Below are 27,025 nucleotides of genomic sequence, written 5' to 3'. Positions count from 1 at the left end.
TCTGTGAAATATTTGAGCATCATCCTACTTAAACTTAATACCAAGTTTGGGCACACATTTATATGGATTTGATAGAACATTGTTAAATTATGCATACAAAAGGTTTGGAAAAATGTAGCCAAGTAGCAAAAAATAAAATAAAAAATAGACTCTTTGCTGCACCAATTGAGAAATCCTGGGTATATTAATACCTATACAGGAGTGTCAGCTCTTTCAAGAGACTGGATATAATAATTATTGTAAGATTGTGGACGATAACATCCTGCTTTAATAAAGCATTTCCAAGAATAACCCCTAAGCTCTAACCCCAGGCCTGGATTTCCCTCAGAGGAGCCTATAGGCACAGATGTCCTGGCGCCTTAGACTTTGCCCTCTAGGAACCTACAAACCCCCGCTGAACCACACCGCACGTTTGCTGGCTGGCACAGCTGTCACTTCTCCCTTAACCATCATAGGTAGCTACAGGTTCCCCTTAGTATTCGATAGCCAGATGCACCCTCAACATTGAGTAGCTAGAGTTGCCCCCAAGTATTAAGTAGCTAAAGGAACACAGGGAAGGAGGCACTCGGGGAGGGGAGTGGGCCGGCTTTCCATCATCAGGCGCCTGTAGGCACGTGCCTACAGTGCCTTATAGTAAATCCGTCCCTCTCTAACCCCCTTCTTAATACTGTATATCCATTGGTAACCAACCATCACAATTTCAACCTTAGTGTCACTGAACAATAAGAAAATCTATCCTGAAAGAAATTGAGGATATCATTCATTATATATTTGGATTTTAACAAAAGCTCCAATCATAAATCTTATCCCAAGAGCAGACCTGATATGGAACTGATCTGAAGAACAACACCCCCAATAAAAATACCCTATCATTATTCTTAATCCTGGAGTAAGGGCAGGTTCCTACTGGTGTGCTGTGTCCTTGCTGAAATGGACACGGCACATGTGCTGATGTGAACTCGCATCTGAACCTACCCACATTCTATTGTTTTCAATAGGTTGTGCTTTTGCATACAAAATTGCGATAGATCCCTGCCTCTATGGATCTGGTGTTTAGTGCCCATTCTTGTTCAGCCATAATCAGTACCTTAGTTCTGTGGTTGGGTCCAGTCCTATCCAGACACTGTCAGCCACCTCAGCTATCTGTTAATGGCACATCCCATGCAGGGTCTTACAAATTCACAAAATATGCGCTTTAGGAATGACACTGCACTCCGTGGTTCGCGTTTAAAATATGTCAATGTGCAAACATAAAATCTAAAAGATAATAAAATAAAAACACGCTCATATGTCTCCAGGACACAAAGGGTTACAGTCTCACAGTTCTGTAGTTCATAAATCTCCACAGGGCTCCACTTGCAGGAGTAGTAAACTGTTCATCCAACTCTGTGCCAGGACAAGCACATCCACATGCAATAAAAGAGAAGACACTACATAGCGTAAACCTGCAACTACTAGTTGCTCTAGGACAGAACCCACCACCACCAGAGTAATCAAGGTGTGTGGATGCCAGAGACCACCTCAGACCAGCACCAGTGCCAGGACCCCTCTCTGTGTCCGCACTCACCGCGCTAGCCTCCCAAGTCTCCGGAGGTAGGATTTAACAGCAGGAGGGGGGATCTGCTGTATCAGATCCTCACAGAGAGAGCGAGTGACAGAGTATCTGATACAGCAGCAGCTGAGTGTTTTCCCGGGGGACCCTGACTGTTATGCTATGTGCTTCTGATCCACTGACACTTGTGAGTGCATTTGTTTTTAACACTTTTTATTAAATAACGGAGTTACACTATATCAGTGTCTCTTAGTTGCAGTGTGTGCTGGACTAGAGTGCATTGGAAAGGTGTGACTGGCTGTTACCCCCTCCTGCTGTTAAATCCTACCTCCGGAGACTTGGGAGGCTAGCGCGGTGAGTGCGGACACAGAGGGGGGTCCTGGCACTGGTGCTGGTCTGAGGTGGTCTCTGGCATCCACACACCTTGATTACTCTGGTGGTGGTGGGTTCTGTCCTAGAGCAACTAGTAGTTGCAGGTTTACGCTATGTAGTGTCTCTTTTATTGCATGTGGATATGATTGTCCTGGCACAGAGTTGGATGAACAGTTTACTACTCCTGCAAGTGGAGCCCTGTGGAGATTTATGAACTACAGAACTGTGAGACTGTAACCCTTTGTGTCCTGGAGACAGTAGGGTATTGTACCGTGTTAGCCATCAGTAAAAGCAAGAAGTTTTAAATCAGGATGATACCATTTACTGTCTAACTAATAATGAATAAGAATAAACAAGCTTTCGGCCTTGCAGCCTTCGTCGGGATTACATCCTGTTAATTTGCAGGCTGGTGGTACAGACAGCTATATACATGCAACATCAAAAGGTAAAACAGATTTTTTTATCAAGCATAAATACATGTCATTAGCCCTCCTGGCGGTTAATTTTTTTCTGCCACATAGGCAGAAATCCATTTTTTTTTTGTTTCATGTAAAGCTACCAGAGTGGTAGCTACATGAAACACCACTAGAGGGCGCATGTGTCCCTGTAGTGCGATCGTCGCCGGCATCAATAGCAAACAGGGGAACGCGTATATAACGCGTTCTTCTGTTTGGCTTCTCCTGTCGCCATGTCGATCAGCTGATGTCCTGACGTCAGACGCCTCCGATCCAGCCCATAGCGCTGCCTGGAACTCATTGGTCCGGGCAGCGCAGGTCTCTGGCGGGGGGGGGCCCCCTTCAGCCGCTGCGTGCGGGCGATCACCGCAGAGCGGCGGCGATCAAGCTGTGCGCGCGGCTAGCAAAGTGCTAGCTGCGCGCACAGCACTTTAAATGGAGCAAATCGCCCCACCAGGGGCAGAGATATCCTCCTGCGCGGCATAGCCCGAGCTCAGCTCGGGCTTACCGCCAGGAAGGTTAAGATGCCTTAAGTGAAACAGAACATCCAAATGTAGTGAGAAGTTGTTAGCTGAGATGAGGATGCTTGTTTCCACAAGTTTAGCTATATAGGCTGCGAAAGAGTTTAAATATCGTCAGCCTCATACCAATATAAAAAGTTTTTGTCCTTATTCAAGCCCTTGTCCACAGCTTTGAACCAATTTATAAATTTTGTTTCTGCTATTAATCAATCATTTGACGTTTTGAAGCAGTGACACGAAGATCATACATGCTGTGTCCGTTGAACCGAAAGTGTGTAGCAACTGGGAGTTCAGATCCGGTATCGTTAATAGTGTGCCGAATCTGAACTCCCAGTTGCTACACACTTTCGGTCCAATGGACACCGCATGTATGATCTTCGTGTCACTGCCCTGAAGGGTGGTTTCAAAATGTCAAATGATCGATTAATAGCAGAAACAAAATGTATAAATTGGTTCAAAGCTGTGGACAAGGGCTTGAATAAGGACAAAAACTTTTTATATTGGTATGAGGCTGACGATATTTAAACTCTTTCTCAGCCTATATAGCTGAACTTGTGAACTCAGAATTTACGATACCTCTGTGTCAGTCCAACTCCCAGGTCTGTGAGCATGGAGTAAACAAGGATCCTTATCTCAGCTAACAACTTCTCACCCCATTTGGATGTTCTGTTTCACTTAAGGCATCTTAATGACATGTATTTATGCTTGAAAAAAATCTGTTTTCCCTTTTGATGTTGCATGTATATAGCTGTCTGTACCAGAAGCCTGTAAATTAACAGGATGTAAGCCCGACGAAGGCTGCAAGGCCGAAAGCTTGTTTATTCCTATTCATTTTTAGTTAGCCAATAAATGGTATCATCCTGATTTAAAAATTCTACCTTCTATAACATGTCAACTCAGTATATTGTTCTGGCCAGGAATCATATTTGGAACCATGCCGTGCTGCGATATTTTCTTATTAGTGTGTGGTTTTTATAAAGACAAGATGGGGTATTCCCTCTTTAATCACTGGTCACAGACAATCATGTATGTGGATAGTCATCAGTGACCAATGGCAGTATACGGAACCCCACATCTGGTCCAAACACTATGAAACTCAGGTGCTGATACAAGGTTGTTCGGTGTTTACTCCAGAGAAACAGTTGCAGTCTGTGCATTCTCATTCATTCATGTAAAACAACCTGGTAAATGATCCATTGAATGTCCATAGCAACCCATTATTACAGTCAAACGTTTTTTACTACATTATTTAGAGACAGGGAGCAGACACCAGCACTATCTCATTCAGGCCTTCACCTTCAGGTAAGGGGGGTGTTTGTGGAAAAGAAAAAAGACAATACACTCAAATTTGTTTAAATCTGGATGATTTCTAAATTGGATTTTCTTCCGTATCTAATAAACTAGATGGGAAATTAAGTTGGACGAAACCCACAATTTCCCATTTTTTTCAATAAAGCATGTGCAATTTACACTTCCTCATTGTATTGATTGCTTCCTATTATTTACGTTAATAACATATTAAGAGTAGAAGAAATAGTGGAGACATTGTTTTGTTCACATTAAGCTGAGCCGGGAGCATTCTTTTCTGTATGAGTCAGCAAACATGCATATAATTGCCAAATAGTATGCGAGCCAGCTCACCTTTATGATCACTTCCTCATTCTCCAAGGTCAGTACAACTTCTACCAAATGTTTCTGATTGGGGGACCGGTCATTTGCAGATGATAATTTTCTCAGATCCATGCTGTCCGTGAACTGAAAAATGCAGGCCATGTCGTTACATTGCAGTACCTTTACACTTCTGTCATGATACTACAGGAAGAGGATCATTTTATAAATGAGATTATTGAAATGACTAACAAGGTGCATAGAGCAGGAAACAGTTTGTATAGGCTTGGGGATTATACAGCATGGAGTAGTACTAGAAGTAAAGTACACTAGCAGCATACAAAGTGAGAAAGTCAACTGCTGTTAAGGTGGCCATACACTGGCCCGATTCCCGGCCGTTTCGACAGCAGATTCGATCCTGGGATCGAATCTGCTGCCAATCGTTCGCGGTAAACGCCGCCGACGATCCGATTTCCTCCCGAAATCGGATCGGTCCGTCGATCGCGCCGTGCGGGAAATTACCCTCGATCGCCCGCGGGTAAAGTGCGCGTCGCTAGCGGCGGCCGATCCGATGAAAAATACATTACCTGATGCGGGCTCCCGGGCGTCTTCTCCGCATCTTCTCAGCGCTGCACCCGCTCCATCCCGGCGCTTCCTGGGTCACTGCAGTGACCCAGGAAGTTCAAATAGAGGGCGCTCTATTTGAACTTCCTGGTAACGGAGTGACACAGGAAGCGCCGAGATGGAGCAAGAACAGAGCGGTGCAGCGTGGAGAAGATGCCCGGGAGCCAGCGTCAGGTAATGTATGCGCGGGGGGAGGACAGGCGGCAGGAGCAGCTGAACAGATTGTGATCAGTTTCAGGCTGAAATCGATTCACAATCTGTTTGCAGTAAAGGCAGCCATACGATCCCTATCTGATCAGATTCGATCAGATAGGGATCTGTCAGCTGGTCGATCTGATGGCACATCGACCAGTGTATGGCTGCCTTTACTGTAACCATAGTGTTGATGGTATGCTGGTAGTTTAAATAGGGGCAAAGAATATTCTTCTCTGTTAATTCAAGCCCATTTTAAACTTGTTTGCTTGCAGCACACCTATCACCATGATACTTCCTGTGAATTAGAACTGGCTATCTTCACACCATAAGACGCATTCACATTTACCCCCACTTTTTTGGGGGAGAAAAAATGTGTCTTGTGGTCCTTAAAGTGAACCTCCAGACAAAAAAAATCTACTCAGCAGCAGGGTTGCCAACCCAATTTCTCATTTTTCCTGGACAAAATGGTCAAAAAATCTGGACACCCCAAGGTTTGGACAGACAGGGGGCGGAGTCAGTAGCAGGCTTTTTAGGAAACTTTTTGTGAATTTTGGGAGGAGACAAACATAGCTGAAGGTATGTGGGCAGCACATTTCACCAGTATATACACTATGGGGGCAGCACATTTTACTATATACACTATGGGGCAGCACATTTCACCAGTATATACATTATCGGGCAGCACATTTCACCAGTATATACACTATGGGGCAGCATATTTCACCAGTATATACACTATGTGGCAGCATATTTCACCAGTATATACACTATGGGGGCAGCACATTCTACTATATACACTATGGGGCAGCATATTTCACCAGTATATACACTATGTGGCAGCATATTTCACCAGTATATACACTATGGGGGCAGCACATTTTACTATATACACTATGGGGCAGCACATTTCACCAGTATATACATTATCCGGCAGCACATTTCACCAGTATATACACTATGGGGCAGCATATTTCACCAGTATATACACTATGGGGCAGCACATTTCACCAGTATATACACTATGGGGCAGCACATATCACTATATACACTATGGGGCAGCACATATCACTATATACACTATGGGGCAGCACATATCACTATATACACTTTGGGGCAGCACATTTCACTATATACACTATGGGGCAGCACATTTCACTATATACTCTATGGGGCAGCACATATCACTATATACACTAATGGGCAGCACATATCACTATATACACTATGGGGCAGCACATATCACTATATACACTATGGGGGCAGCACATTTCACCAGTATATACACTATGGGGTAGCACATTTCACTATATACTCTATGGGGCAGCACATATCACTATATACACTAATGGGCAGCACATATCACTATATACACTATGGGGCAGCACATATCACTATATACACTATGGGGGCAGCACATTTCACCAGTATATACACTATGGGGTAGCACATTTCACTATATACTCTATGGGGCAGCACATATCACTATATACTCTATGGGGCAGCACATATCACTATATACACTATGGGGCAGCACATATCACTATATACACTATGGGGGCAGCACATTTCACCAGTATATACACTATGGGGGCAGCACATCACCATATACACTATGGGGGCAGCACATTTTACCAGTATATACACTATGCAAAATAAAATGCATAGAAATATAGCAATATGCTTGTGAGTACTCAGGAGTCTCCACGCTGCCTCTTTATCCCTCTGCAGTCAGCCCTGTCTGGAGAAACGCTGCCCTGTTCCCAGCCCTTCTGCAACCCCCACCCTAAGTTTCCCAGGAAGGCATTCCAGAACCCAGCTGATCACTACATCGGCTGCCTCATGGCTGACAGGAGCGTGCATTAATGCAGCAGCTGGAATATAAAGGACTTATCTGCTGAGAGGCTTCAGCTACAAGCAGCAGAGACAGAACAAATATTGCACTGCAGTGCAGGTGAGCTGTCTCCTCTCCTATTTGCTGGCCGGGAATTGGACGCTGGGGCTGTGTGGGCGGGATCACTCGGCTGTCTCTCTCACTGAGATTGGCTGGAGAGACTAGCCGACTGGAAAGAGAAGACTACTGACTGAAGGAGGGAGGAAGGCAGCCCAATGCTTCTTGCTGTGGCTTCTCCAAAGGACTTGCTGTGCGCTACGCATGCGCACAAGAGAAGCAGGCAAAATAAACAGTTTTAGACGGACACGTGAGTGAAAAATACGGGCAGTACGGACATGTTAAAATTGAGGTGATTAAAATGGACTGCCCGTATTTTGACGGACGGTTGGCAACACTGCTCAGCAGCACTGAAAAGGCTTGGTGTTTCTTTAACAGTTTCAGAGCATCAGAACTTTGTTTTTCTTACCCAAGCCTCATTTTTAGCTGCACAGAAGCTAAGCTCCGCCCCATCAAAGAAATCTGCCCAGGAATTTTTCCCCTGATGCTGTGCAAAGCATGATGGGATTTCTGATGTTGTTGTTCTCGTTGCCTATCACACGCAGCTGGGAGGGGTGATCCAGACACAGGACAGTTGGAACTGTGTCTCATGCTCCCTGTCACCTCCTTTCAACCAAAAAGATGGCTGCCCCCATGAAATCACAAACATTTGCCTGTTCTTTTAAAACACGGTGGGTAAGAAATTATATTACCTATCTATTTTAATTAACATAACAAATGTAACTTAATGACAGTATGTTTGTTTAGGCTGAAGTTCCTCTGTAACCATAACCACGTTTGACCAATGCCTGTAAACCTATCCATAAATCAAACATAATGGATACATTTGTAGATGATACAACTGTCATTGGGCTTACAGTATATCAGACAATGAGGTAGCAGCATACAAGGAAAAAGTTAGGAACCTGACTGATTGGTGTGACATTAACAACCTGTTATTGAATGCAAAGACGTTATTTAGGACCACCAAAAGGCCAATCACATACTGATAATGATCATTGCAGAGGTTGTGAAGAGCTTTAAGTTTTTGAGAGTCTCAATCATGGAGGATTTGTCCTGGGCTGACAACGCTTTAGCTGTAACTGGCAAAGCACGGCAACGCCTCTACTTTTTGAGAAAATTAAGGAGCGCTAACCTTTTGCAGAAGCTGCTGCTTAATTTCTACAGATGCACTATAGAAAGCGTCTTGACCAACTGCATGACGGCCTGGTACAACAGCTGCACCAAGGCTGGTAGAGAAGCCCTGCAGCGAGTTGTTAAAACAGCAGAGGTCATTATCGAGAATAAACTTCGATCACTTGAACTCTTGTATAAGACTTGTTAATGAGAAGTGCCTACAACATTATCAAGGATAACGCTAAATGCCTTGTTTGAGCTCTGACCATCAGGAAGACGTTTTAGATCAATCTACATACACATAAACAGACTGAAAAGCAGCTTTTCCCAACTGTCATAAACTTATTAAAACTCTGAAATAATGAACACTATTTACAACTTTTTTAAATATTTGAAATATCGGGCATACTTGTATAAGTCTTCTATTTCAACCCTTGTTACTATCATTATGTTCCTTTATATGAACCTTGGGGCTGTCATGAAAAGTAATTTAGTTGTATTACATAATGACAATGAAGTACTTGAATCTTTAATTGAAGCTCATCTCTATCTAGGAAGTGCATTTTGCATATGAAATACCGTATTTTTCAGACTATAAGATGCACTTTTTCTCCCTCAAGAGTGTGTGTGTGTGTGGGGGGGGGGGGGCATTGGGGGGAGTCAGTTCGTCTTATAGTCTGAATGTACGGACCAGCACCTATGTGTCCTCTGTCCGCCTGTATCCTCCATTTCCCTGTGTCCTCTGTCACTGTGTGCAACGTCCCCATGTGTCTCTCGGGGATACAGGGGGACACCACACACAGGGACGCAGGGGGACACCAGAGGACACAGGGGGGCAGAGAAAGACAGAGGGGGCCAAAGGATGACACAGAGGGACGGAGAATGACATAGGGGGCCAGAGGATGACACAGGGGGACCCCAGAGGACACGGGGACAGAGGACACGGGGACACCAAAGGACAAAGGGGGACAGAGGACACAGGGGGACAGAGGAGGACACAGGGGGACAGAGGAGGACACAGGGGAACATCAGAGGACAAGGGGGGGGGGGGGGACACAAGACGCACAAGGGAAACCTATTAATTGGGGGGGTCCCTGGTTTTTGTCCCCTAAACCTAGGTTCGTCTTATAGTCCAGAGCGTCGTATAATCTAAAAAATAGTAGGTATTATAAGAACTATTTTGATTCATATTCAATAATCATCCTGATTGCTGTTAGTATTTGCCTTTTCAGGTTTGAGCTTATTTGGCTTTAGTTGTCACACTTAAAATTTAGAAAGAGTGTCCAAAGCATGATCATAAATCTCCCAGAAAATAGAAACAGTAAAGGAGTTTGGTGAGCATTACTCTATGACAATGTCACATGAGCACGTTAGAGTAACAAGCTACAGTGGCTACTGCTCTCCAGCAATCATATGTAGAGGCAAATAGTTAGAAGGATGCAGTTAATCTGTTATTTATCGGTGATAAATGTGCTTTTCACACTTCCTGTTAGGAAATGGTTTACCTAAAGCATAGTTTAATTTAGGACACATCTGGGACACTTTCCAAAGGCAACACATTCTAAAGAGATGATAAAACAAAAATCTGCCTTCTTACAACAGTTATTTACGATTATTCAGGTTGAAGTGAGCATATGGTGTCTCCCACAATGCATCACTGCTGAATATGCAAATTATCCCGTTGTTGTCCCTGATAGCTAAACACGCCTCCAGAACCACTGGAATGCAATGAGGTGTCAGCTTGGTAATTGTACAGAGTCACAATAATCCAACATGATTCAGACTGGTTGGTCCTCATCAGTGCATAGCATGGATTAATGTGGCTGTATGTGGTAGGACTTACAGATTTCCCAGCAAGTTCATGGTGAACCTGAACTCCTAGTAGTGTGTAAGAGGCTAAAAAGGCATTCTGGTTTACTATGAGCTTGCTGGGCACCTGGTCTAGATGCATTTTGGATTATTGTGGCTCTGTACATTTAATAAGCTGACACATAATTTGCATATTCAGCAGTGATGCATTGTAGAGAAACCATATGTTCACTCCAACCTGAATAATCGCAAATACCTTCTGTCTTAAAGAAAACCTGTAACATCAAAAAGTTCCCCTGGGGGGTACTCACCTCGGGAGGGGAAAGCCTCAGGGTCCCAATGAGGCTTCCCGTCCTCTGTCCCTTGGGGGTCTCGCTGCAGCCCTCAGAACAGCAACGATGTAAATGTTTACCTTCCCGGCTCCTGCACAGGTGCTGTGGCGGCTCTCGGCTTCGAAATAGGCGGAAATACCCGATCGCCGTCGGGTCTGCTCTACTGCGCAGGTCTCCGGCGCCTGCGCAGTAGAGCGGACCTGACTGAGATCAGGTATTTCCGTCTACTTCAGAGCCGAAAGCCGCAACAACGCCCCCGCTGGAGCCTGGAAAGGTAAATATTGAACAAGCTGACGGATTCGTCGGGCCGCTGTTCGGAGGGCTGCAATGAGACCCCCGTGGGACAGAGGAGGCCTGGGAAGCCTCATTGGGACCCTGAGGCTTTCCCCTCCCGAGGTGAGTACCCCCCCCCCCCCCCGGGAATTTTGGATGTTACAGTGTCTCTTTAAGAAGGCAAAATTCTGTTTTGCATAGGATTTTAGTAAGAGGCTTTTTGGTCCTGTTTAGCCCCTTACACACTCCTGGGAGTTCTGGTTCACCATGAGCTTGCTGGGCAATCTATATCTAAAGAGATGGTAGATAGTATTTTTATACACTTCCTGAAGGGAGGTGTGGGTTTAAAGGACACCTTAACTAAGAGGTATATGGATGTTTCCTTTTAAACAATACCAGTTGCTGACCCGCTTCACAGTTCTCTGTCCACAAATAACCTCAACATCCATCCTCGCCCCAACCTTATTTCCATCCATCCCACTCACAAACACATGCTCCCCCTACCCTGCGGTCTCTGGAATGCCAAATCCATCCGCAATAAACTTACAGCAGTCCACGACCTCTTCCTCTCAAAATCCCTCACCATCCTCGCACTCACTGAGACATGGCTCACCCCCTCTGACTCTGCCGCAAAGGCTGCCCTCTCCTACGGGGGGCTCCACCTCAGTCACACCCCCAGACCAGTCAACAGGCCAGGGGGAGGGGTGGGTCTGCTCCTCTCCCCATCCTGCACATTCCTTCCGTCCTCACTCCACCTTCCTCCCTACAATTCACATCATTTGAGGCCCACACTATCCGCCTCTACAATCCCCTCCCAGCCATTGTTACAGTCTTGTACCGCTCTCCGGGCTCCACACGACAATTTCTCGACAACCTTGCCTCCTGGCTCCCACAAATCCTCTCCTCTGACCTCCCCACCATCATCCTCGGGGATTTAAATATTCCCATCAATGAACCTAAGAACTCTGTTGTGACCCGGCTACTCACCATAGCCAACTCACATGGCCTAGTACAACACACCAACGCCCCCACTCACACTGCAGGTCACACTCTCGACCTTATATTCACTAAATCCACCACCATTGCAGACCTTGACATCGCACCATTTCCACCCTCAGACCATTACCTTCTCACCTTCAACCTCCTCACGGAAGGCACCTCCAAACTACCCACCCACCCACCTGGTCGATGGCAGCGAGACCTACGCAAGCTCAACCCTGGCGTCCTTTCTGACTCCCTCCATGCCCTCTCCTCCACTCTACCTACCCTAACCTGTCCTAATCTTGCTGCAGCTCAGTATCACCAAACTGTCTCATCAGCCCTAGAGAAAGCTGCTCCACCACCAATATTCCGCCGCAACCGACCCCCTAACCCCCAGCCCTGGTGCACTACCCATACTCACAACCTCCAAAGGGAAACACCTGCCACTGAATGAAAATGGAGGAAAACTCAACTAAACCAGGATTTCCAATAGTACAAGACTAACCTGCTGCAGTTCCACACTGCCCTTGCTCATGCAAAGCAGGAATACTTTACCAAGCTCATTGGAGCACAAGCTTCCAATCCCCGGCGTCTTTTTGGCACCTTCAACTCCCTGCTTAAAGAGGATCTGTAACATAAAAAGATCCCCTGGGGGGTACTCACCTCGGGTGGGGGAAGCCTCCGGATCCTAATGAGGCTTCCCACGCCGTCCTCCATCCGTCAGGGGTCTCGCTGCAGCCCTCCGTGGAGTCCGGGCAGCGGTGACGTCATTATTTACCTTCCTGGCTCCAGCGCAGGCGCTCTGACGGCTGTCGGCTCCGAACTACACGGAAATACCCGATCGCCGTCGGGTCTGCTCTACTGCGCAGGCGCAAGTTTCCGGCGCCTGCGCAGTAGAGCGGACCCGACTGAGATCGGGTATTTCCGTGTAGTTCGGAACGGAAAGCCTCCACAGCGCCCCCCGCTGGAGCCAGCAAAGGTAAATATTAAACTAACAGTCGGCACAGTCGCCGGCTGTTCGGAGGGCTGCGGAGAGACCCCCGTGGGACAGAGGACGGCGTGGGAAGCCTCATTAGGATCCGGAGGCTTCCCCCACCCGAGGTGAGTACCCCCCAGGGGATCTTTTTAATGTTACAGAGTCTCTTTAAACCCACCTTCCGTTTCCTCCCTCTCTGCCACAGATTTAGCTACCCACTTCACCAACAAAATAGTCTCCATCCGTCAGGAAATATCCAATCTTCACTCTTCACCTCCCACCCGCTCACAACCAACTCCTCCTCCACCCTATCCTCCCCTCACCTCCTTCACTCCTACTACCACTGAGGAAGTCAATCACTTACTGCAGACTTCCCATACCACTACCTTCCCCCTTGTCCCTATCCCTTCTGATCTACTTTAGCCTCACTTCACGGATGTGGCCCCAGTCCTCACTACCCTGTTTAACCTCTCCCTATCCACAGGCACCTTCCCCTCAGACTTCAAGCAGGCCACAGTACTGCCCCTGCTCAAGAAACCCTCCCTCGACCCCTCGCTACCCTCCAACTACCGCCTGATCTCCCTCCTCCCCTTTGCCTCAAAACTCCTTGAGCGTCTGGTTCACAAACGCCTGACCCAGTACCTCAATGCCAACTACTAGACCCACTGCAATCTGGATTTCGGCCTGCCCACTCAACCGAAACGGCTCTCACCAAAGTGGTCAATGACCTTGCCTTAGCTAAAGCTGAAGGTAAATACTCCATTCTCCTCCTCCTTGACCTTTCAGCAGCTTTTGATACAGTAGATCATCCCCTACTCCTCTAGTCCCTCCAGTCCATGGGCATTCACGATCTCGCCCTGACCTGGCTTTCATCCTACCTCTCCAACCGCTCCTTCACGACCTCCTTCAATGAGTCCTCATCCACCCCCAGCCACCTCTCAGTGGGAGTCCCCCAAGGCTCGGTCCTTGGCCCCCTACTGTTCTCCCTATGCACATCCTACATTGGCAAGATTATCTCCTCCATAGGTTTTAACTATCATCTGTATGCAGATGAAACCCAAATCTACCTCCACACCCCTGACATATCCACTACTACCATGGACAAGGTCTCCTCCTGCCTATCTGGCTGCTAATATGTTGTGAGCCGACAGGCTATATCTCTATACTTGTTTTTAAAAGAATGTTATCTGTGCACCTTATCACTGTGAACACTTTTTAGCACTTTCCCTTGAAAAAGCTTCATTTAGAAGTGAAACATGTCGGGTTATATGGTGGGGGTTGTGTAATTTAACTTCTGTACCTTATTGTTGTGGGACTTGGGATGGCAACATAGCGATCTCCGTTATTTTCTGACAGATCAGTTCCAGCAATATTAGTAAAGTGTAGTAAGATTTTTTCAGCCAAATTGTTTTTAAGGAACAAACCATTAAACGTTAAGTTTTATATTTTAGTGATTCAGCATAGAGGGATCTTTCTGTGTTATTTACCCTATCTCAGGTTCTGGTCTTCGATCTTCTCCTGGGTGTCTGCTAGGTTCCTGAAACTAAATCTAGACAAAACAGAATTTATGATCTTCCCACCCCAGTCATCCCTGAACCTTCCAGATGTGCAGGTCACTGTTAACCACACTACCATTCGCCCTACCTCTCAAGCCCGCTGTCTGGGTGTCACCATGGACTCCACACTCTCCTTCACTCCCCACATCCAAAACCTCACAAAGTCCTGCAACTTCTACCTTTGTAACATCTGTAAGATTCGCCCTTTCCTGACCTCTGCCACCATCAAACTCCTCATCCATGCCCTCATAATTTCTCGCCTCGACTACTGCAATGCCCTTCTGTCTGGTCTCCCTATGACCCGAATAGCCCCACTGCAGTCCATCATGAATTCGGCAGCCAGAATTATCCACTCCTCCCATCGCTCCACCAGGGCGGCTCCCCTCCGTGAATCCCTCCACTGGCTTCCTATCCAGTCCAGAATCAGATTCAAGATATTGTGTCTGACCTACAAATCCGTCCACAAAACCTGTCCAACCTACATTTCTGATCTTACTCAGAGATACACCCCAAGCCGCTCACTCCGTTCCTCCAATGAATTTCGCCTGACCGTCCCCCGCATCATCCAGTCCCATACACGCCTCCAACACTTCTCAAGAGCCACTCCAACACTATGGAACTCCCTACCTCCACCCATTAGGGTAGCCCTCTCCTTCAACACCTTCAAGAAGGCCCTCAAAACTCACCTTTTCACTCTGGCCTACCACCCCTCACAATTGCTCTAACCCCACAGCTGAACTCTGGTCCCCTACCTCTCGTGTCCCTACCTCTCCCTCTAGATTGTAAGCCTTTGGGCAGGGTCCTCCTCTTTTTGTATCCTACCTGATCATGCACCTCCATTACTGTGAACCCATGCTATGCATTTGAGTGAACCTAACTTGCCTAATCTCCATGCTCCCATCCAGTGACTGACTAAGCATTACCTTGTACTCATAATGTGCTGTGTGATCTGGTTTTCTTGTATTCCTGTATTGTCATATTGCTGTTTGTCACCCCTAAATATTGTCTGTAACCTAAATTAATGTCCAGCGCTGCGTAATATGTTGGCGCTTTATAAATACAATAAATAATAATAATAATTGTCAGTCCTGCTGATCTCTTTAGCTGCACTACTGGCTGAATCACACACCTGAAACAAGCATGCAGCTAATTCAGTCTGACTTCAGTCAGAGCTCCTGATGTGCATGCATGTTGAGGGGCTGTGGCTAAAGGCATTAGACACACAGGATCAGCAGGAGAGTCAGGCAACTGGTATTATTTTAAAAGGAAAAATCCATATCCCTCTCAGTTTAGGTTCCCTTTAAGTATGGTTCACCTTTCCACTCAACTTATGTAATATTTAATTCATTTCTTGAATCAACCAAATTTAAATTATTACCATCCCAAAACTGCATGGGCAATCGTCAGTGGCATAAGTCAGGAAACAAGAGTTGCTGCTATTTATAATGAACTTGAGAATATTTCTTTATAGCATTTATTCATTTCATTTTTTTGTTGGTGGGGAATGTTTAGAACTCCTTTTCGGTTGGAAGAAATAGTAAGGCTATGGACTTTCTCTTTTGACATGTGCATTTACTATAACATTGCACTAGTAGTGTGCTCAATAATAATTTCAGAGTTACAGGTTCAACACAAATGTGAATATTATTCATAACTAAAAATCTGATTTTTGGAACCTTTTGTTGCACTCAAAGCAGTGGTTATTAGTAATGTATGAGGGAAAGCACTGTCTTTTCAAATAAAATAATGCTATCAGCGACTCAACAAGTGGAAGATACTACAAAGTGAATCAAGGTTTAACAAATGTCTCTATAGGGTCTGGAATTTGTGGTGGGTAGGCTACTCTTCCACATATTTCTTTCTCTGTGTGTTGGCTTTACAGTACCTCAGTACTGTACTAAGCAGTACCTCCTTGCAGAGTTGTTTAAAGAGCAACCATGACCAAGAATTGAACTTCATCCCAATCAGTAGCTGATACCCCCTTTTACATGAGAAATCTATTCATTTTCACAAACAGACAATCAGGGGGCGCTGTATGACTGATCTTGTGGTGAAATCCCTCCCACAAGAAGCTCTGAGTACCGAGGTACTTCTGGCAGTTCCCTGTCTGTGAACCCTGTTACATTGTGGGAAATAGCTGTTTACAGCTGTTTCCAACTACTAAAACAGCAAGCAGCAGCTACATCACTTGCCAGCAGTAAAAAATGTCACCATGTGATAAATGTCAGAATGTAAATCAGGGAAAGGAAAGCTTTTACAATGGGCAAACACTGACTAAATCATTTATACATATTTATTGTAAAAATGAAGCACTTTCTTTGATTACATTATTTTCACTTTAAAGAACTGGCTACAACTGTTTTTACCTCACCAAAACTGCACATTCAAGGGTTCTATATGGCTTAGGAAGTACCATCACAAATCACGTGATAGCTGCATGTTTCAGAGTTCAGTGTCAGCCAGGTGACTACCAATGTAGCAGTTTCCCAGGCCAATTCTGCAATGAGGTATATAATTATAGCCCCTGATTCACCAAACTGCAGTAAGATTGCCATGCGCAGGTAGCGCACAGCAAATTTTACAGGTACTAAGGCCCATAACCTTTTAGCGCCACACATGTTACCATAGCAATGCACATGTTTTCCCACTAACACGCGCTAATAGGTTAACAGACAGTGCTCCTCCCGGCGTTAGTGCCAGTACATTTGCTGTGCACTGAATGCGCACAGCAATCTTACCGCAGTTTGGTGAATTAGGGCCTACATGTGAAAATAATGTAAGAATGGCCTTTCTATGTCATCAGAATTGGTTTTGTATACAATTATTTCCCTGTAAAGGTCAACCAAGAGGATAATTTGGTTTAGATACCTGTTGTAACTTTGTTTGTATGGTTTACGTTATGTGATTGTGTTATAAACCCTAATCGGCTATGTATATAAAGCTATAAAAGAATCTCTACTGGGCAGGGTTGGACTGGGACACTGAGGGCCCACCAGAGATATTTCAGCCTGAGGCCCACACACCCAATAATTTGAAGCTCACATACCTATGTACTACGTAAAGCATTGCAAAAGTTGTCAATGCTACGTAAATACATAATAATATGATAGGACACAGCCCCGTTTTCTTGGAGCAGGCCAGGCGAGGCTCCACCCGGGGCGCTGTAATTGAGGGGGGCGCAGTGATGGAGGGGGCAGCCGCAGCCTCAGTGGGACTCAGCCGCGGGGGAGGAGTACCCAACGTCTCCCTCTCCCTGGGGCCCCCTGCCTGCTCCCCCCTTTTGGCAGAGTAAACACAGGCAAATGAGTCCCCTAGCAGCCAATAGTTTCTCTATAGAGGTAACCCCTCCAAAGGCAGTCAAAGGTGTCCCTGTATAGGTTATTCCCCCACCCCAAAGGAAGCTAAAGGTGTCCCTAGTATAGGTAGATTTTCTCCCATAGGTAGCCAGAGGTGTCCCTGGATTTCCTACCCCCTCCCTCCAGCAGAGAATCGGAACGCTTACATGATTTAGCCCAGGACTCCAGTTCAATCTGCCCTCTGTAGCCGTCGCTCAGCCTCCACTTCCTAGTGGGGTTAACATAAGTGAGCCAGCAAACCTGGGATGGTTTATTTTATTAATCAACTGCCTATTCCTTGGTCATACCAGATCATAGTTAGGGCTGCAGAGAGGTTTTTGAATTAGTGCATACTTGATTACAGGCCTCCTTCTGAAGCGGGTAGAGCCCGCGCGATGCATTTAGGCGTGCAGCGGTGATTCGTGTTCCTCCCTCCTCCACCTCGTAAGTCTTGCGCTGTTTTCCTTGCCTGTGCACGGGCTCTTATTGTTTATTGCTTGGTCTCACTGGACACTACACTATTATTGCCATTGGAGACCTCAGGGACTCTTGTTAGCACCTTCCTTCATCTAACTTTGATCATCAATATATTTGGATCTATCCTATATTGTGCAGCTTAGTCACATTTCCACTATATTACCCTGCACTTTATACTGGCTCTATTGTATATTTATGCGCTCTTTTGGCTTACTCATTTTTTGTAATGTTATATATTATTAGAGGTGGTTGTGAGGCTTTGTGATTATTGTATTATCTTGCTATATTGAGTATTTTGTACACCGCTGCCATCACCTTTGGTGATTTTTAAATATTTTAATATTGTTAACTAATTATTTCCAATAAAGTTTTGCAATATTTTTCGATAATTATCAGGAGTGGTTTGGTGCTGTATTCTTTGGGTACTTTTCTTTGTGTATGAGTCAAACCCTACCAAGGACAGCTGCAGTGTCAGAAAAGTGTAATCAGAGTAAGGAACCAGTTTGTGAAGGATTACCACTATGCAATGCAGGGCAGGTTCTAGACTTTTTGCTGCCTGAGGCAAACTTGTGAAGATGTGTCCCCCTCCCCCTTTATTTAATGTTCTCACATGACATGCTGCAGCTCAGGACAGCAGTGCCACATCTTCCCTTTTGATGTCAAAGTCAAATGAAACACTGCTGCTCTCCTGCCCCCCCCCCCCCCCCCTCCTCACTCACTGTCAGCCTCCTCACACAGCACAACACAGGGCTGGGCCGAGGCATAGGCTGGAGAGGCTCCAGCCTCAGGGCGCAGTGTAGGAGGGGGCGCACAATTCATTCAGCTGTCATTCCTAATTGTGTATGAAACAGAAAGAAATAAGAAAAGGGGATACATAGCAGTGACTGCAAGCCAGATAACTAGATATTAAGGTGTTGGGGAGGTTGGGGGCCCTGGGGCACCTATTAGTCTAATAGCAATCCGTGTGTGACGGCTGGGGTGGGAGGGATGGAGGGGCGCACTTTGCTGTCTCAGCCTTGGGTGCTAGGGGACCTTGTCCCAGCTCTGGCACAACAAGCTGCTTTTCCCCAATGATGACCTCTTCACCTTGCTCTCCTCTCGTGTCCTACTCTGACTGCATGCTGTTAGTGTAAACATTATACAAACATGCTGCTCTTGTAATTTCTGCGCCTGATGCAAATGTTTCACCTTGCTTCATGAGAGAACCAGCCCTCATGCAATGCACATTTATTGAGGTGTTCATTACTAGCAAAGCACAGATGCAAAGCTAATTAGACTGATGAATGAGGCCCCCCCCCCCCCACACACACACACCTGTTAATTTATTAGCCGTATAGCAACCCCTACGAGGTTCGAACTTGGCCTCTGTAATCTTTCCCTGCTTAGTAGCAGATAATTTTACATGAATACAGTACAGGTTTGGTGGTGAAATTATATTTCCCAGTGGGAATGCTTTTAGATTCCCAGGATGATATATTAGACCAGGCTTATGCTTTATTTATGATAAACTAATTGCATCTGCAAAAAAAACGCAGATGTTTACCTTTTCTTGTTTTTTATCACCGTAGAAAAAAAGTTTTGTTCCTCGCAGTTCAGTCCAGTATTTAACTTCCTGCAAGCAAAAACAAACATATTATTATTATTGCTTTATAAAGCGCCAACATACTCTGTGGAAACAAACATGGGGAACATAATAATACAGACAAATGGAATACACCAATATACAAAATACATAATTGGTGACAAAATACAGAATCGATACAAAATACAGAATTGGTAATGCAAGTGACTTCAGGTATGAAAGGAGGGGCAGAGGAGAATGGGGGAGTGGTGGGCATCAGGAAAGCTGCCCTTCATGCCTGCTCCTCCCATTTATCCAAGTGTGTAGGGCTCTGGTATCCTTTAATAAAGGCTATCAGCAAGTTTTTTTTCTATCAGTAATGATTGTGGCCAGCACCATTTCTCTGTCTTAAAGTGAATGTGCAGCATTGAGGTGCAGCAATGAGCTCTGCAGCCTGCAAATTGCTCTTCTGTTTCTAAATCCTAGTGTTTTGGGCTCTGGTATCCTTTAATACAAAAATGCACTAAAATTGCTCTTTGACACATATAATAACCATAAAAACCATGACTGAACATGACAGGGGTCAACCACCTGTAACTGACATGCATAGACACACGCGCCGCCCACCACCCATACACGGGCAGGGGCAAACCCAGGATTTTCAAGGGGTGGGGGGGGGGGGGATTCCTGAAAGGTCTCCCTCGGCCACGCACAATACAGTATAATAATATGGTAGGACATCATGCTGGGTACACATAATGCAATTTCCCGTTCGACTGACCAATGGACAATGAAATTTGGCAATTTGGATAAAGATAATAATAAGGACAGCCGACATTGGTAATGAAGGGGAAAGTGAAGCATTCACACAGCAGGGCACAGGGCTGTGCTCATACCTGACTCTGTTAACCACTGTAGGACCGCGTCACACCGATGTGCGTGGCAGCCCCAGGACTGCCTATCGCCAATTGGCGTAAAGTCCTGGGGCTGGCTTTTGCAGGAGATCACACGCATGCTGTACGCGGATCTCTTGCTTGGTAGGCAGAGCTCCGCTTCACCTTCAGTCTCTCAGTGGCGATCGCCGCTAGGAGACTGTTAGATGGCGAAAACACTGTCTATTTAGTACATAAAGGGCTGCGATCTAAGGCAGCGCTGTACAGGGAACAGCTGCGTCACTCGGCTGTCCCCTCCAGAAGGACAAAAGCGATCCAGTATGATAGGCTGAAGCCTATCACGGCCAATCGTGCTGAGTGGCTGGTGGAGGGATGGGGGGAAGAGGGGAGAAAAAAAAAGGTAAAAAATATTACAAAAATAAAGAAATACATATTTGTAAAAAAAACAAACGAACATTGGGGGAGCAATCAGACCCCACCAGCTCTGTTGGTGGGGAGAAAAGGAGGGGGGGAATCACTTGTGTGCTGAATTGTGCGGCCCTGCAGCGAGGCCTTAAAACTGCAGTGGCCATTTTTGTGAAAAATAGCCTGGTCTTTAGGGGGGGGGGGGGGGGGGGGTAAATCCTGTGGTCCTGAAGTGGTTAAGTTCCCCAGAACAGCTCCATGCTCTGTACACACACTGCTGCTGCTGATATAACTTGTTTATTTTATTTAATGCATAAAGGAACTCTTCTTTGAGTCTACAACTGAACTAGGTCTTGAAACACCAAAGGTCAAGCTACACAATATCTAAGGAGGATTAAAGTTTTGTACCATTCAGAAATCAGCCACACCGCTTCCATACATTAAAAAGAACCCAAGGTGGGTTTCTGCAATAAATAATAGGACACAGAGCAGAGGCACATTCTGCATACTATCACCAGCCTCTGTGTCCTTATAGTGTGCCTCCAGCCGCCCCCCGTGCTCTGCTGTCCCTCTTATAAGAACCGCCAGTCTACCGACACACAGATTGTCGCTAGTCGGCTGTTTACATTCAGGCTGCCACTCACCGCCGCTCCACCGCCTCCTGTATAGCGCTGCTCCCCGCCTGTGTCCCTTCTCTCCCCGCCTCTGTAAGCCGATTGGAGGAAGCTTACGGAGTCGGGGAGGGAAGGGACGCAGGCAGGGAGCCAAAGTATACAGGAGGTGGAGGAGCAGCGGTGAGTGGCAGCCTGAATGTAAACAGCCGACTAGCGACAATCTGTGTGTCGGTAGCCTGTCGGTTTTTATAAGGGGGGACAGCAGAGCACGGGGGGCAGCTGAAGGCACACTATAAGCAGAAACCCACCTCTGGTTCTCTGTAAAGGACACCTAAACTGAGGATCCCACCATCGAGACCATGGGCTCCGGTAATAACAAGTTGTCATACTTTTCCCACTTACTGCTGCTAGGGCTTACTTTCGGGGTAGGGCTTATAGTTTGAGCATACTCAAAATTCCTACTAGGGCTTACTTTTGGGGGATATCTTAATTTCCTGCCACATGCTCCCTGCTCTCCGAGTGACATAGTCCACAAAACACACAAAACAAGGCCCAGTTTCAGTTGCAACTATAAACTTCAATAATAATAATAATAAAATCCACACAGAGCGAAATGTGTGTACTTGCTTGTTTAATGGGAAACAGGGTATTCCTTATTTACAGCATTACACATATGTCCCAACTGTCCCTTTTTTTGGAGGGACAGTCCCTCTTTGGGAACCAAATCCCTCTGTCCCTCTTTCTTCCTCATTTGTTTCTCTTTCAGGTCTCATGTACAGATCTATGTAAATATATGTATTTTTCTATATCTTTTGCTTACAAATTCTTTGTGATATGTGTGGTGGGGGCGTGGTTAGAGGTGTGACAGGGGCATGTTTTAAAGTGTTCCACTTTCTTATCTCAAAATGTTGGGCTGTATGGCATGTACAGTATATGTGTGTGTGTACACTGTGTACCATGCAGTAACCCTAGTTCCATATGCATCCATGCATTATAACCATTAAATGTGCACAGATTCTACATGTTCCAAGCACAGCATACAAATGAATATCCTTTCTGGCACTGAAACAAGCTTTCTTCGTATGAATGCAGAGCCTTTGTTTATCACTAAGGAGGGTGCTTTGGGAATAGATATCAATATCATTCTGTCACAATACCTAGGTTATGCAAAGCAGCTCTACCTTGGTGACTTTTTTTCCCAGAAGAGCTCTCCTGCCAAGGTAAACTATGATGCTGGCACTTAATTGATACTGATAGTCAGGCTAGCCATGGGAAACGAGAGGCACTAGCTGGTGGGCGCTGATAACCTCATCCCTGTATATACTAATGTAAAAATATACTTGCTGGAATGCCATAAAGTGTCAGCTTGTTATTATTACAGAGCCAAACGAATCCACATGATATTCTGGAGGCAGGGTCGGACTGGAACACTAAGGGCCCACCAGGAAAGCTTTAGCCTGGGGCACGCTGCCCCCCCAACCAATAACCCCCCCCCCCCCCCCATTTTGGGCTCACATATGCATATATTCTAGACATTTTGCACTATATATATATATACACACATACACATACACACACATAATTTTGTAGGGCATAAGCTTATGGTAGAGAATAGATTGTGAGCACTTCTGAGGACAGTCCCCAACAGGGAGATGTCCACATGTGGCGCGCTGCAGCAGAAATAAATGGGTGTCAGCACTTGAACATGGACGTGGTCATGATGGGTCATGGGCAGACTTAAAAATACACAAAATAACAAAAAAAATACACAAAATAAGCAGCACGAGGGGGGGCAGCCCCCCCCCCCCCCCCACTCACCTGGGGGGCCCCCCTTCGCCGCTCCCCCCACCAGGCTAGAATGTGCAGCGGGCGGCAGCGAGCGGACAAAAACAGTCTACTTACTATTTCCTGCATCCCGCTCTGCCTGCCGCTGCTCTGGTCTGGTCTTCTCTGCTGTCCAATCACGCTCTCACAGGAAGCACAGTGAGAGCATGATTGCACAGTACAGCAGAGAAGACCAGACCAGAGTATTGGCACGCAGAGCGGGAACCAGGAAGTATTAAGTTGATCGGTTCCATGCTCGCTGCCACTCTGGTCTGCCGCCCGCTGCACATTGTAGCTTGGAGGGGGAAGCATGGAAGTGGAGGCCCCCAGGTGAGGGGGGGGAAACTTCCCCCTCTCCCCACGGCTCTGTGCCCGCCGCTGCTCCTCCTTCCTGCGCTGTGCCCCCTCCTGCAGTGCTCGGGGCCCCCAGGGGCCACAAAAAGGGAGGCCTAGCGGGCGAAATCCCGAGCTCCCGCCGGCCCTGTCCGAGCCTGTCTGGAGGTGTGTTTGGCTCACAGGGACAACAAAGAGATGATTTGCATATTCAGCGGTGATGCATCGTGGAAGACATCATATGCTCACTCCAATCTGAATAATCACAAATACCTTCTGTTTTAAAAAAAATACACAAAATAAGTAGCGGTGTTATTCATAGAGAGTGGGTCCGACCACATACATTTTAGATAAAATAATCAAGTAGTTACATGCCTCATGATAATTCAAGTAGTCAAATGTCGCAAAATAAAAATATTAAGTAGTCCAGTGCTGTCCAACTTCGTGGGCATGGAGGGCCATTTTTTTCCCCAGACCACATGGTGGAGGGCCGACCCCCCCCCCCCCCAAAAGAAATGCAACCAGATTGTCAGCACATTTCCCCTCAAAATGCAACCACATTGTCTGCAGATTTCCCCTCAAAATGCAACCAGATTGTCAGCAGATTTCCCCTCAAAATGCAACCAGATTGTCGGCAGATTTCCCCTCAAAATGCAAGCAGATTGTCGGCAGATTTCCCATCAAAATGCAACCAGATTGTCGGCAGATTTCCCCATAAAATGCAACCAGATTGTAGGCAGATTTCCCCTCAAAATGCAACCAGATTGTCAGCAGATTTCCCCTCAAAATGCAACCAGATTGTCGGCAGATTTCCCCTCAAAATGCAACCAGATTGTCGGCAGATTTCCCCTCAAAATGCAACCAGATTGTCGGCAGATTTACCCTCAAAATGCAACCAGATTATCGGCAGATTTCTCCTCAAAATGTAACCAGATCGTCGGCAGATTTCCCCTCAAAATGCGTCCAGATTGTCAGATTTTCCCACAAAATGGCAGATTGAAGAGCAGCACGGAGGGGGAGCAGCACGGGGGGGGGGGGCAGTCTCCCCCCCCCCCACTCACCTGGGGGGCCCCCCTTCGCTGCTCCCCCCACCAGGCTAGAACGTGCAGCGGGCGGCATCGAGCAGGCAAAAACTGTCTACTTACTATTTCCTGCATCCCGCTCTGCCTGCCGCTGCTCTGGTCTGGTCTTCTCCGCTGTCCAATCACGCTCTCACAGGAAGCACAGTGAGAGCGTGATTGGACAGTACAGCAGAGAAGACCAGACCAGAGTATTGGCACGCAGAGCGGGAACCAGGAAGTAGTAAGTTGATCGGTTCCCCGCTCGCTGCCACTCTGGTCTGCCGCCCGCTGCACATTGTAGCTTGGAAGGGGAAGCATGGAAGGGGAGGCCCCCAGGTGAGGGGGGGGAGACTGCCCCCTCTCCCCACGGCTCTGTGCCCGCCGCTGCTCCTCCTTCCTGCGCTGTGCCCCCTCCTGCAGTGCTCGGGGCCCCCAGGGGCCACAAAAAGGGAGGCCTAGCGGGCAAAATCCCGAGCTCCCGCCGGCCCTGTCCGAGCCTGTCTGGAGGTGTGCTTGGCTCACAGGGACAACAAAGAGATGATTTGCATATTCAGCGGTGATGCATCGTGGAAGACATCATATGCTCACCCCAATCTGAATAATCACAAATACCTTCTGTTTTAAGACAGGCAAAATTCTAAGTTTTAGGTGTCCTATAATCCTTCGCCTGACTGCTAGTTTAGCCTAACTGTTAGTTTAGAGCAGGGGTGTCAAACTCAAATACAAAGTGGGGCAGGAATTGTACACTGGGGCCTAGTTGCGGGCTAACCTCAATGTTTACTGGCAACCTCCCTCCCTTATAAAGCTCCCTGGTGTCTAGAGGCTCCCACCCTCCCCTATACAGTTTCCTAGTGTTTAGTTCTTTCCCCTACCTCCCCATATGGCTTCCTTGTTGTTCTAGGGCTTCACGTCCAATACAGCATCCCTGGTGATATAAAGTGGGCCAAAAATAATGCAAAGTGGGTAAACCACTTGAGGGCCAAATTGAATGGCTCTGAGGGACAGATTTGGCCCATGGGCCGGTGTTTGGCATGTGTAGTTTAGAGGAATATGGTTATAGAATGTTAATATGTCATTAGGGTATTAAAATCGATTTTAGAGTATCTGCAACTATAAGCTTCATTTTTTTCAGAGAAGGGGCAGGAATCTGTATGGGAGATCCTCTATAAATGAAGGTATATGGCTAAGTCTGCTGAATGAAGAAAGGCAGTTTTCTTTGGACACGTTTCTGCTGCCTATCCTTGCCCCCCAATTTCATGGTTTAACAATGGATTTCAAAACTTTCCTGCCTCTAATGTTGATACTAGTTTAGCATTAACGACCCATTTTATTACTCTGCATATGCAACCCTAAGCCACCGAGATGGCCAACCTTTACATAGGTCATGTTTTATATAATGTGTTAGTCATCTTGGCCAGCCTTTTCACAATGTGTCAAATCCATGTAAACTCATACAAATAAGAAGTACATTTTTTCCAGAGTAAAATGAACCATTCATTACTTTTCTGTTGCTGTCACTTACAGTAGGAAGTAGAAATCTGACAGAACTGACAATTCTTGGGCCAGTCCCAATCTCAGTTGGACGGAGAAACCCCCATTCGCCAAGTACTTCTAAAAATAAAAAAAAGCCCTGAAAACCCCCCATGAGAAGATGGGCTACTCCAAAAACCTGTTGGTTCTGTCAGATTTCTACTACCTACTATAAGGGACAGAAACATAGGAGAAAAGTCATTTATGGCTTATTTTACTCTGGAAGAAATCTACTTTTTATATAAATGTGCTTACATGTATTTTAAATTTTATGATTTTCGCGACAGTGGTCATTTAACAGCAGAGCTTCAAGTGGGGGTGCTCAAATTTAAAAAAGCCCCCCCCCCCCCCCCCTATACACAGTAGTACCAACAAATGCTGCCCCCCCCCCCCCCTCCACTTCCCTTGCCCTGCAGTGACACGTGACCTTCACACCTAGGATTAGACTGTGAGCTCATCTGAGGACAGCCTGTGACATGACTATGTACTCTCTAAAGTGCTGCAGAAGATGTCAGTGCCTTACAAATACATAATAATATGGTAGGACATTAGGACATTAGACTGACTATGGTAGAGATTAGATTGTGAGCTCCTCTGAGGACAGTGTTACGCTTGGAGGTATATCCTCCACAGTCAGCACGTAGTGTATATCCTGACATGGAGAAGCTAGCACC

The 27,025-nt window shown here is 46.3% G+C and overlaps 1 protein-coding gene across 2 annotated transcripts in view; it reads right to left on the bottom strand.

Moving 5' to 3' along the window:
* The window catches only part of LOC137506680 (signal-transducing adaptor protein 1-like), a 153,686-nt gene that overhangs the window by 66,691 nt on the left and 59,970 nt on the right, over positions 1-27,025 (bottom strand). For both annotated transcript variants that reach the window (XM_068233619.1, XM_068233618.1), the window contains exons 2-3: positions 19,674-19,742; positions 4,542-4,655 (exon numbers count right to left, since the gene is read on the bottom strand). In XM_068233619.1, coding sequence (XP_068089720.1) covers positions 4,542-4,655; positions 19,674-19,742 — 183 coding nt within the window. The remainder of the gene's footprint in view (positions 1-4,541; positions 4,656-19,673; positions 19,743-27,025) is intronic.

The sequence above is a fragment of the Hyperolius riggenbachi genome, chromosome 1, assembly GCF_040937935.1.
Source record: "Hyperolius riggenbachi isolate aHypRig1 chromosome 1, aHypRig1.pri, whole genome shotgun sequence".
In the NCBI taxonomy this organism is placed as follows: Eukaryota; Metazoa; Chordata; class Amphibia; order Anura; family Hyperoliidae; genus Hyperolius; species Hyperolius riggenbachi.
Note: the sequence above shows the minus strand (reverse complement) of the source record. Positions and strands in the feature narration are given on the sequence as shown.